Below are 13,038 nucleotides of genomic sequence, written 5' to 3' on the forward strand. Positions count from 1 at the left end.
AAAAGAATCAGTTGCAGATTATACGGCCACATTCTTCAAATCTGTAAAATGTCACAGTGGCATCCCGGACATACAAGGGAAGCCAGATCTAGCTCCTTTGTTAGTCACTTCGTACGTAGAAGGATTGAAAAGACCCATACAGTCCAGACTCAAAACTCAGTCCCCTTCCCGCTTGCTTGTATTATTGAGTGGTGTAGACACCACGAGGCTAATTTAGTTGAAAAAGAGATAAACAGACAACAGAAGTTAATGAATATGCAAATTAAAGCAGCTGAGCAAAATGCTCAGCCTGTTCACAACGCACTCTCCTGTGGGAGGGGGCCGGCTCCCCGGAGAGACATAGTGTGTTACAATTGTCAGGAAAAAGGACACTTGTCATATGATTGTAAAAAACCCACTGCGCAAAGAAGCTTACTTCCTCTGACTATTACAATTATGATCGTAGGAACTTTAGAGAACGTCCTAAGAATAGATACTGACAGGAGGACAGGGCTCCGGTGTATCCAGTATTGGCTGCAGATAAGCATGACCCTATGGTACATTTACTTCTAAACGACAAGCCAATCCCTTGTTTGATAGACACTGGAGCCTCTGTTTCATTAATAGCTGGTAATCAAGATTTTCCTACCTCTGACAAAACTGTCACTGCTGTGGGAATCTCAAACAGCCCCGTTGAAATAGCACTCTCGGAACCCGTGACTGTCACACTAGGTCCCCTAACAAACACGCACTCTTTCTTGTTATCCACTAGTGCCCCTGTCAGTTTGCTAGGTCGCGACCTCCTTGCGAAACTTAGATGTACTATTAGTTGTTCACCCGACGGGGTCTTCCTACATGTTCCAGAGAAGCATGCTGACACTGTGCAGGATGCCCTTTGGCAGAATGAGGATAATAGGCTCATGCCTCTTTTACAGACACTGCCGGACTGGGTGACAGAAATCCCTGAACAGCTCTGGACAACAGACAGTTCAGACGTAGGACTTATAAAATCTGTAGAGCCCGTACATATCAAACTTAAGCCACATAAACAACCCCCCAGAAGCCGAGCAAGGCATTTTCCCTGTGCTCCAAAGACTTTTGGAACAAGGAGTAATTGTTAAAACCATGAGCCCTGCAAATACACCGATCCTGCCAATTAAAAAGAAGAAAGGGGGGTCTGCGGGGGCTCAGATAGAACAGCAGGCAGGGACAAACAGGGAACAACAGACCACTTCATGGAGATTTGTGCAGGACCTGAGAGCTGTTAATGCTGTGGTTCTCTCTCTATTCCCCGTGGTCCCAAATCCAGCTACCATCCTGATGCAGGTCCCCCCCAATAGCTCACATTTTTCTGTAATCGATTTATGCTCAGCATTTTTTTCTGTCCCTATACATCCAGACAGTCAATACTTGTTCGCATTCACCTACAGAGGACAGCAGTACACGTGGACCCGTCTCCCCATGGGTTTCACTGATGCCCCTGCCATATTTGGCCAGGCATTACAGGAGGATTTAAGCCACTTTTCTCTACCAGGTGGCTCCACCCTCATCCAATACGTGGATGACCTCCTGCTCTGTTCACCGTCATTGGAAATATCCGAGCCAGATACCAAAGCATTACTCTGTTTTTTTAGCTGAGAAAGGACACAAAGTGCCCAAAGGGAAAATGCAGTTATGCTCTCCCAAGGTGGAATACATAGGGCATTGCATATCCCCGGGGTACAGGCACATAACCACTAAAAGAGTAGAGGCGATTCAGCAGGTACAACTGCCCCGAAATAAAAGGCAAGTTCGTGCTTTTTTGGGCATGATGGTTACTGCAGGCAGTGGATACCCAATTATTCCCAATTGGCAGCTCCACTGTATGCCTTAACGACGCACACGGTCATAGAACCCTTACAGCACACTGACGAAACTAACCAAGTTTTTCAGACATTGAAAGAATCATTGTTGCAACCATCAGCGCTAGGCATTCCACATTATAACAAGCTTTTTCCCTGGTTTTTTTCATAGAGCGATGGGACACTCTGCAGGTGTGTTAACTAAACAGCATAAAAATAAACAACACCCTGTAGCATACTACAGTGGGGTTTTGGATCCAGTTGCCAGGGCCTTGCCGGTCTGTCTGCGAGCAGTAGCTGCTGCCGCAATCTTAGTTCACAAATCTGCAGATATGGGCCCTCATTCCGAGTCGTTCGCTCGTTCTTTTTCATCGCATCGCAATGAAAATTTGCTTAGTACGCATGCGCAATATTCGCACTGCGACTGCGCCAAGTAATTTAACAATGAAGAAAGTATTTTTACTCACGGCTTTTTCTTCGCTCCGGCGATCGTAGTGTGATTGACAGGAAATGGGTGTTACTGGGCGGAAACACGGCGTTTTAGGGGCGTGTGGTTGAAAACGCTACCGTTTCTGGAAAAACGCAGGAGTGGCCGGAGAAACGGGGGAGTGTCTGAGCGAACGCTGGGTGTGTTTGTGACGTCAAACCAGGAACGACAAGCACTGAACTGATCGCACAGGCAGAGTAAGGTTGAAGCTACTCTAAAACTGCTAAGTAGTTTGTGATCGCAATATTGCGAATACTTCGGTCGCAATTTTAAGATGCTAAGATTCACTCCCAGTAGGCGGCGGCTTAGCGTGTGTAACTCTGCTAAATTCGCCTTGCGACCGATCAACTCGGAATGAGGGCCATTGTCCTGAATCCTATACGTGCCTCATGCAGTAGCTACTTTACTTACTTGCAAGCAGACACAACATTTAACCACTTCACGGCTCACTAAGCGGGAACTGACTTTGCTAGCACCCAGTAATCTCATTATCCAGCGCTGCAATACATTGAATCTCGCCACCCTTCTGCTTGTAAGGGATGAGTCTTTCCAGACTCAGAGGGAGGAGGGGAAGCTGGGGGCACACAAGACACACAGCCCTGGCCTCACTGATGAACCCATCCTGCATGCAGATTTAACACTGTTTGTGGATGGAAGCTGCTTAAGACGAGAAGATGTCAGCCTGGGGTCTGCATATGTTGTGTGTACACAGACTGAAACGCTGGAAGCCAGACCCCTCCCAGCCCCTCACTCAGCTCAAAGTGCTGAGCTTGTAGCATTGACCAGAGCTTGCAAATTAGCAAAGGGAAATATTGTAATCTGACACTGTTGTAAACTTTACACTGACTCGCACTATGCGTTTGGTGTGGTGCAAGCTTTGTCTGTAGAAAATGAGAAATTTCATAACATCTAATGAAGCACCTATCGCGCATGCAGACAAGGTGCGAGAGCTTTTAGAAGCAGTAATGGAACCTGAACAAATTGCTGTCATAAAGTGCCAGGGCCACACTTCTGGCAGAGATGAGGTGTCAAAAGGAAATGCCAGAGTTGATCGAATAGTAAAGTCCACGGCTATGTTAAAAGAACAAGTGTATGTAATGTCTGAAATATGTATACCTGATACACAAGCATTGATTTCTATGCAATTAACCTCCAGTCCACAGGAAATCTCCACCTGGGAGCGGGAAGGATGCCAGCCAGATGCTGATGGTTTGTGGCGCAATAGAGAAGGCAAGCCAGTGGCCCCCAGATCACTTTTACCTGCATTGGCTCAGGTCACGCATGGCCTGACCCATGCATCTAAAACTGCAATGACTAATTTAGTCACGACCTACTGCTATGCCCCTGGATTCTCTGCATTGGCTTCTAAATTTTGTCAAGGCTGTCTAATTATGAATAAGTATTGTATTTGGATGACTGTAATAAAGACGAACTGTGTTCCCGGTCACGTAAGCTATTTCTGATGTAATGTGTATTGTATACTATATAAGCTGTAATGACTGCAACGCAAATTGTCTCACTGAGCCTGCGTGCTCTGCTGACACCCATCTGGGCCTAGATGCAAAATAAACCATATATGCTTTTTCATCTGATCCTGCGTATCTCCTCGATTGATTGGTATTACACCCCCTAACCAGTCATTGCATTTTGCTTAATGGCGCACCTCCAACCAGATTAGCTAATCTTTGGTATTAACACTTTCGGATTATTCCCTCTATCGGTTGGTTCATACATAGAAGGATCATAAAACAATTATCATTTGGGCCTGTGCATAGTCTCTCGGACTTAACGTCTTCCCTGGAAATACTTGTGGATGGAGCCCTTCATTCGCTTTGCCGGGATTCAAGGGTGGTCAATCTGTTGAAATCAGAGCACTACATTTTGGCCACCGTGCTCGATCCTAGGTTTAAAGCCTACGTTTTATCTCTCTTTCCGGACACAAGTTTGCAGAGGTGGAAAGACCTGCTGGTGAGAAAATTGTCAACTCAAGCGGAACGTGACCCGTCAACAGCTCCTCCTTCATTTTCTCCAGCAACTGGGGCTGCGAGGAAAAGGATAACATTTCCGAGCCCACCCGCTGGACACAAAAGTAACACTACAAGTGACACATTCACAGGAAATTGTTTCTGTCACCATAGCGACAATTATCTGGAAATAAGATAATACGCAGACACATAAAAAGACTCAACGGAAATCTTTTGTTTTTAAACAACTTTATTTCGTATCTTTAATACACAGATTTTTCTCTATATTTTAAACTTAAAAAATACTTTGCTCTGCACAACATGGATAAAATATCCTTTAAAGCACAAAAACAATTCAAGTTACATTATAGTATTGCAGGTAAGTAAAACAGATTCATATCAGGAGAGCCAAAACCCTATGGGGGTCATTCAGACCCAGCCGCAATAGCGTCGTGCAGCAGTTTGCTGGTGGTGACAAAATGCACGTACGCAGCGGCCGCACAGACACACACATTGTGGTCGCATACCTAGGGGTAAATGCGGGCGGGCCGGGACCATTTTCCAGGTGCTGCATGATGTCACATCTGCGATCATCTCTGATTAACCCCCTATAAGCTTCCAGAGTGCACCTCATATCTCATCTTTTCCAAGTTACTACAAATGATATGAGATTGGTAGCAGCACTACTTTCAGGATTATTATACAGAACACACATAAAGGCTGACACAGCAAATAACAGTAACACATACAAGGGATTCATTAGAAATAAGGAAGCATAATCATCATTAAGTCTAATTATCAACTGGTTCTGTGCGGGACCCATACACCTCTTTACTGCCTCCAGCAGCCCCTGGTACTGCACGGTGACCATCCACCCTTTCTCCCCTCAATACTGCCACCCACCCTGTCTCCTCTCCACTACTGTCACCATCTGCCCCACAACTGCCACTGCCCTGCCTCCCCCCACTACTGACACCCGCCCTGTCCTCTCCCACTACTGCCACCTCCCTGTCTCCCCCAATACTGTCACTGCCCTGTCTCCCCTCTGACACCTTAGCACTGCTTGGGGAAAATATTACCCACAGACAGTGCCTCCAGCAGCCCCCGCTACAGCACTAGTACCACAACCCTGTCTCATCTCTGGCATCTCAGAACTTCTTGGGGATTTTTGGCACTGCTGGTAATAGTCCATCTGCAGATGGAAGTAAGAAAGCAGGGCAGTAAGGAGGCAGAAGCTGCTTCTGGTACCATGGTCCCTGGTCATGTAGGGCTGGGAGAGTCAGTAAGATTATGTAATAGAGTCCCCATCTTACAGGCAGCCGGTGAAGGGAGCAGAGAATGGGTGTTATGTGGCAGGAACGGGCTGGTTAGGTAACAGCCTGGCTGCTGCATTCTGTACAAGCTACAAACGGTGCAATTATTTTGCTGGGAGACACAGGTAGAGGACATTGCAGTACTCTATGCGTGATGATACAAGTGCATGTATGACTGTAGGTAGATCTTCTGAGGGAAATAAGTGCTGGAGTCTGGCTATGTTCCTCACATGAGGATCTGATTGTGGCTGATACCTGATGTCTAAGTGTCACTCCACCATCCAGTACACCAAGATTCCGCACAGGATCAGCATTTTGTAACTCTGAACCCCCAAGCGTAATTCTGGTTGGTTTGCAAAGCTGAGCTGTAGCCCTGCCCTTTGTTGGTGAGCATCTATCATAAGAACCTGTTTCACCAGGACTGAGTCACAGCCAACTGGCATCACCCACACCTGGAGCTCAGCTAGACAACCATTTAGGAATGGTACTGGGTTCTCAGTACCCGGAGCAAAAGACAGGTCATCTGCATAGCAGTAGATGATGGCATGACATCTGATTATTTCACACTGCGGTAACATGTATATTGCAAAAAGCATAGAAGATAGGATAAAAACCTTGAAGAACAACGCATGGCAATGATGAGTATACTCCAGAAGATTAAAATAGTTCCTCACCTGAGTGATGTCTATTGTGTGCAATAAGAGCTGATTTCTCAGAACATGGAAATGGCTTCTCACCTGTGTGACTTCGCTGATGTTTAATAAGAACTGATTTCCATGCAAAACATTTCCCACACTCAGAACATGAAAATGGCTTCTCACCAGTGTGACTTCTCTGATGTGTAACAAGACTTGATTTCCGTGTAAAATATTTCCCACAATCAGAACATGGAAATGGATTCTCACATGTGTGAGTTCTCTGATGTTTAACAAGATCTGATTTGTGTGCAAAACATTTCCCACATTCAGAACATGGAAATGGCTTCTCACCTGTGTGACTTCTCTGATGTGCAACAAGTTGTGATTTCCGTGTAAAATATTTCCCACAATCAGAGCAAGAAAACGGCTTCTCACCTGTGTGACATCGCTGATGTGTAACAAGTTGTGATTTAGATGTAAAACATTTCCCACACTCAGAGCAAGAAAATGGCTTCTCACCTGTGTGACGATGCTGATGTGTAACAAAATGTGATTTTTGTGTAAAACATTTCCCACACTCAGAACAAGAAAATGGCTTCTCACCGGTGTGACTTCTGTTGTGTCTATCTAGAGCTGATTTGTGTGCAAAACATTTCCCACACTCAGAGCAAGAAAATGGCTTCTCACCTGTGTGACTTCGCTGATGTATAACAAGACGTGATTCAAATAAACAACATTTCCCACACTCAGAGCAAGAAAATGGCCTTTCACCTGTGTGACTTCTTTGATGTGTAACAAGATATGATTTGTGTGCAAAACATTTCCCACACTCAGAACATAGAAATGGCTTCTTACCTGTGTGACTTCTCTGATGTGTAACAAGATCTGATTTGTGTGCAAAACATTTCCCACACTCAGAACACGGAAATGGCTTCTCGCCTGTGTGACTACGCTGATGTGCAACAAGTTGTGATTTCCATGCAAAACATTTCTCACACTCAGAACATGGAAATGGCCTCTCACCTGCCTTAGCTGGATGATGGGTAATAAGCTTTGTGTTCTGTGTAAAACATTTGGCATCTATAGAACAGGGAAACTCTATATCTACTGTCAGAGCGGTAACAGATGCACCAATATCAGAGTGATCAGGAGAACATTTCCCAGGATCAGAGGGATCAGCTGATAGAGCTGGATGTATAATTGGGGTAATGGGATTATCTCCTGGAGAATCCTGTATTCTGTCATTATCTTTTATGTCACAATCCGGGGATAACATTAGATGTCCTTCTGAGATATTCCTGCTTGTGTGTCCATCTGCTGGAAATAAAATACATTATGGAAATGTGACATTTTCTGTAACAATATTAATCTTGTAAACAATAGGAGAAGACGACTCTCTGGGACACTTAATTGTAAATGTGTCTGTATAATAAAACATAACTTTTAATGAAGGCTTTATAATATTGTGTCTCAGACTATCATTGTGTCCACCCTCCTGAGAACACTCACAATAACAAATGTAATATAATAATAAGACTTAGATATATCTCTCTCTTGTACTGGTAACTAACCATAAAGTATAAATGGAGATGTAGTCACTCGCCAAGTCCTATGTCAGCACCAATGTAAAACAATGGATGGGGAACATATCGTATGAATTGGAGATTCTAGCTGAACTATAACATCAGTCATATGAGCTGATGGATCAGAGAAAAGTCTCCTAACGTTACTCCTGGAAGCATTGGTAAGGTAGCATTCCTTTATGTGTGTGCCCATATGCTGGTAAGCCTGTACATTTGTTACTCGTCCTTATATAAGGTATATTGCTACAGCAGAGTAGGTGTGGAACAAGGTACTTTACATGCAATACACCATATAATACTCTGTAATCATCATCTGCTAGTTTATAATCCACTTTTACACCCCCATCATCAGTGTCTTACCTCTATTGTCTCAATACTAATAAGGATGATGTGTGTACGGTATGAAACAGAGAATTACATATCAGAATCTATACAGCTGCCGCCATACTTCTGCTTCTCATACGTGTGCTACTGGCAGCAGTGAACATCTGAGTGAGAGTGCAGGGAAGACAGCAGAGTCTGATGAGAAAGAGATTGGATCTGCCTTTGCAGGGATGTACCACATCTGTCACCCCTGTGAGTATATAAAATAAGAGGGGCGTGGTCCATCCAGATGTGTTTTCTGGAGCTCTCCTCACTAAGTGGCCTCTTATCTACCCTACCTGATAGCTCTCAGCCGCCGCTGGGACTAAGATCCAATCTATTAGGGGGGCGTGGCTTTACAGACATGGAGTAAGCAGCCTTTGATCAGCGCTCTCCATACCAACTATCCTGATTCCATATCCTGGTGTCCCTGCTGTGCCCTGTGCGGCATCTGTGGTGTGGGGGAACTTGCGCTGACCCCGCTGATCCTGCTCCGGACTGTATACTGCGGCTGCCATGCTAGTGAGGACCCAAAGAGTACTGCGGGGATTGGCGCGCGGGAAGACGCCGCGCCATCAAAGATGGGAGAGGCTGGAGCTGAAGCTGTGGCTCATGCACAGGACAGCGCCGGGTGCAGAAGACGGTGGAGACAGCGGATCAGCGGGGTAAGGTCTGCTATACGCTTGTGCCCTGCTGTTCCTGTTCTCCTGAGCCCCAGCCCTGACGCCATTGCCACACATACACCCACCCTGCGGGGGGAGATGAGCGCCTGCTGAGAGCGGGAAGAATACATCTGCCTGAGCCCTATTACTGCCTGCTCTAGCCCCAGTAACTCCCTGCTGATATGTGAACTGCTCTACTGTTTATATCTGCTGGGACCCCAGGATGCTTGTGATCCCCATGCTCTACAGTGATTGCAATGTGAGACATACAGTGGTGGGAAATGCAGCCATTTTACCTCTACAGTGCCTGTGTGTCTTGGAAGTGTGGGCATTTGCTTTTCTATGACCGATGCTTGGTCTGATTTATACCCTGCACAGTATCTCTGCTATTTTATTCTATACTATTGTCCTCTGCCTGAGCACCGCTCCTTGTACTACAGCAAAATGGTGAAACCGCAGCAATCAGCTGCTGCTAAGCTGAAGAAATACTCCCGGTCGTCTAATCCTACCTGTAAAGAGGTGACCCCTGACCGTGACTCCTCTCCTCCGCCTAAATCTCTGCGTGGCTCGGCCGCCTTGGATGCTTCTCCTGATTCTGCCCTACAGAAGGTCCTGGAGGCTGTGGCAGCTAGCGAGGCTAGGCTGGCGTATAAAATTGGTCAGGTTCAATCTGACCTGTCTATTATACATCATGACCTTCAGAGGGTCCGGGAACGTGTGGGTGAGGTGGAGGCCCGTACGTCCACCCTTGAGGACTCAGTGAAGCCGCTGGGGGCCAAGGTCACTACCATTATTGCCCAATTAACGGGTGTACAACACAAACTGCTGGATATGGAGGGGCGTTTGAGGAGATGTAATGTGCGATTCGTAGGTCTCCCGGAACGTGAGGAGGGACAGTCTCCTGAGAAATTTGTGGAAAAATGGCTCACTGACAGTTACGGAATGGAATCCTTCTCGCCCTTTTTCACCGTGGAAAGAGCTCATAGAGTCCCCTTCCATCCTCCTCCACCTGGGGCGCCTCCTCGTACCTTGATAGCTAAGCTCCTTAATTACTGCGACAGAGATGTTTTGCGACTGAATTGTACTAAGAGCCCGCTGTTGTGGAATGGCTCCCGCGTATCCGTATTGCCTGATTTTGCGGTGGAAGTCCAAAAGAGTAGGGCCCAATTTACCCGTTAAGAGATGTCTTCGTGAGCTGAACATATCTTATGCCATGCTATTCCCTTCTAAGTTGAGAATTGTGGTGGATGGAGGCGAAATTCTTTTCCACTCCTCGGGAGGCCTCTGTGTGGCTGGACACTGCCAGGCCAGCGAGACGGGCTATGGCTGAGGATTAAGGACGCGTGGCTAACCTTCTGCTGTGGACGCTCTCTTTTACATTTAGACCTAATTTTTTGCTATTTGTAGAGGTGCTAGGGGGAATATATTTAAAGTCGGCCACCTATTTCCACTTTGTGTAACTACTAAGTTCATGGGCTCTTGGTGGTCTCTACAGTGTGTTCCCTTGCTGGCTGGTAGCTGGGTAGGGGTAGTCAGGGGGTCTGACTTAGTCAGTTAGGCATTGAATAGGTTCCACTTAGGGGAATCTCGGGGTTTGGGGCCTTTTAGAGTTTATGCTTCATGCTACAATGTTATGTTATATAGAATGTTCTTGCAGTTTTCCCTGTGGGGGGATGCCTTAAATGTATGGAGGGCGCTGAGACATGTCTAGTCGCCACTGTATTTTTTGCCCGCCAGTTTGCCATTGGGTATTTAGGATTTTGATACTTTTTTTTCGGTAGAAGGGGGGAGAGGGGCTAGTTTTTGTTGTAGGGATCCAAGTATGCCAATGTTTGGGGTGGTATACAGGGAGGAGGGTGTGGGATTTGGGAGTAAAGGTTTGGGGTGGTAACTGGGGGAGTAGGTACCAGGACTGTTTTTACAACTGTTGAGATGTGTTTTTTTTTCTTCTTCAACTGCATTGTGGTATGTGGGAAATGTGTATTTCTGTGATATTGGGAGTGCAATGTGTTACATGCTGGATGATGTGTGGGCTGGCGGAGTCTCGGTTCTACGACACACTATGGTACTATGACAACTAATTTAATTACATTTCTCTCCTGGAATGTACGAGGCCTCAATGACAAGGTTAAAAGGATTCTGGCCCTTAGACAGCTCAAGCAATTTGGGGCGGACATCATTTATCTGATGGAGACCCACCTAGTTGGGGCTAGAGTTCTGTCTTTGAAAAAACCGTGGGTGGGTTGGACTTACCACTCAACCAATACCTCCTCTTCTCGAGGGGTCTCCATCTTGGTCAGGAAACATATTCCGTTCACGATAGAGCAGGTGCAAATTGACCCCTGGGGTAGATCAGTTTTTATGAAGTGCCAGATTCACTCCATATCTCTTGTGCTGATAGCACTGTTAGGGTCTCCTGCCCTGTGCTGCCACATCGTCAAGGCAACCGGGAGACAAGTGCTAGCAGAGTAACCTGAGCGCAGCTGATACTCCGGTTCGGGTCTTTTGCTGTGCAGTGGTTACAGGCTCTGTGCACGGCAGGGGATCCGGTGCTGGTTTTTGTGCTCACAGTCTGTGAGGTCTGAGTGGGGCGTGGACAGCACCTGCTATATAAGGCCTCTTCTCAGGTTAAGCAGATGCTGCTGAATCTTTGTTGGTTAGTCAGTTCCTGAAAGTTAGCCAGTACTGTGTAGCTTTGTATTTGTTGTTGCTTACTGCAAATAGGCCTGGGGATTTGGTACTACACTATGCCAATCCAGACCTAGCAGTAAGACTGGAGTCAGTCATTTAACTTGCTGGGGTTCTTTTGCTACTCTGTGAACTTAGCAAGTTTGCGGCTGTATTCTCAGATTTGCCTGCCTAAATCCTGTCTCACTGTGCAAGGTGTTCAGGTGTCAGTTTAGTGGCAGTAAGCTGAACCTGTGCACTGCAAGTGAAGATTAGGATTGTGGAGACTCTCCTTGTGTCTATCATTCCATCTCTGACCAAGGAGTTTACTGCCACACCCGTTGGTAACCCTTTAGGGTTTTGCTGTTGCCCTTAGCAACAGCATTTCGGGTTCTCTACGTATTAAAACACAACATCTTGCTTTTTCCATCTGAGCATTACTAATACTAGGGAGACACCCAGTTTCTTAGCCTCTGGGCTTCTCTGTTCACTTTGTGTTTATTTTGTTACCCTATCACCTTCTGTGTACGTAATGTCATATTCCCCAGTCTGTCTGTGAGTTCATTTGTTTTGCATCCCTATCCGTTCAGACACCAGTACATTCCTGCAGGCACTGGTGTGCATAACAGTTCAGACACCAGTACATTCCTGCAGGCACTGGTGTGCATAACATATTCAGCAGCCTAATACTCCTGTTGAAATTTTGTGGGAATATGGAGCATACCCCTCAAAATACGTTGCAACAGGTGGTCGATCAGGTGCAGGTCCTGACTCGACAATTTAATGATTTGTCCATTAAAATGCACACCTCCCAGGCCGCTGGCGGAGCTCCCGCAGCAGCAGCACCTTCAGGGGTTAAGGAGCCGAAAGTAAATCTCCCGGATCGTTTTTCTGGAGATCGCTCGCAGTTCTTTTGTTTCAAGGAGAGCTGCAAGCTATACTTCCGGCTTAGGCCTCAGTCTTCTGGGTCGGAGATTCAGCGGGTGGGCATAGTGATTTCCTTGCTACAAGAAGACCCCCAGGTCTGGGCATATGGATTGCAGCCTGACTGTCCGTCGCTTAAAAGTGTTGATGCTTTTTTTATGGCCCTGGGCATGTTGTATGATGACCCTGACAAGACGGCCTCAGCCGAGGCTCAGATTTCGATCCTTAAGCAAGGTCGAAGGCCAGTTGAGGTTTACTGTACGGAGTTTCGGAGGTTGGCCCATGATACCCAGTGGAATGACCCAGCCCTGAGACACCAGTACCGAAGAGGTCTTTTTAACCAGATAAAAGACCAACTGGTACAATATCCCTTGCCTGATAGCTTGGATCAGCTCATGCAGTTATCCATCCGGGTGGATAGACGGCTGAGAGAGCGTAGGCTTGAAAGGGAGACCGAGGTTTCCTTCTTTCCCAAGGGAACCTCAGACTCTAAGGAATTTTCTGAAGAGCCTATGCAGATTGGGGCTACCCGCCTCTCCTCGCGTGAGAAGACGCGGAGGAGACAGCAGGGGTTGTGTTTGTACTGTGGGAATAAAGGTCATGTGGTAGTATCATGC

At 46.4% G+C, this 13,038-nt stretch overlaps 2 protein-coding genes across 2 annotated transcripts in view; one reads left to right on the forward strand and one right to left on the reverse strand.

Moving 5' to 3' along the window:
- The window catches only part of LOC134984640 (oocyte zinc finger protein XlCOF6-like), a 134,129-nt gene that overhangs the window by 39,107 nt on the left and 81,984 nt on the right, over positions 1 to 13,038 (forward strand). The window lies entirely within an intron of this gene.
- Positions 4,504 to 7,536, reverse strand: LOC134984615 (oocyte zinc finger protein XlCOF6.1-like). The gene has a single exon (XM_063950160.1). It carries the CDS (start codon positions 7,496 to 7,498, stop codon positions 6,242 to 6,244), a length of 1,257 nt encoding a protein of 418 aa, XP_063806230.1. The 5' UTR covers positions 7,499 to 7,536; the 3' UTR covers positions 4,504 to 6,241.

The sequence above is a fragment of the Pseudophryne corroboree genome (assembly GCF_028390025.1).
Source record: "Pseudophryne corroboree isolate aPseCor3 chromosome 3 unlocalized genomic scaffold, aPseCor3.hap2 SUPER_3_unloc_7, whole genome shotgun sequence".
In the NCBI taxonomy this organism is placed as follows: Eukaryota; Metazoa; Chordata; class Amphibia; order Anura; family Myobatrachidae; genus Pseudophryne; species Pseudophryne corroboree.

What these genes read in the sequence shown, in the direction of transcription:
- LOC134984615 (XM_063950160.1), bottom strand. Translation starts at nt 7,498, where the DNA reads ATGTTATCCCCGGATTGTGACATAAAAGATAATGACAGAATACAGGAT.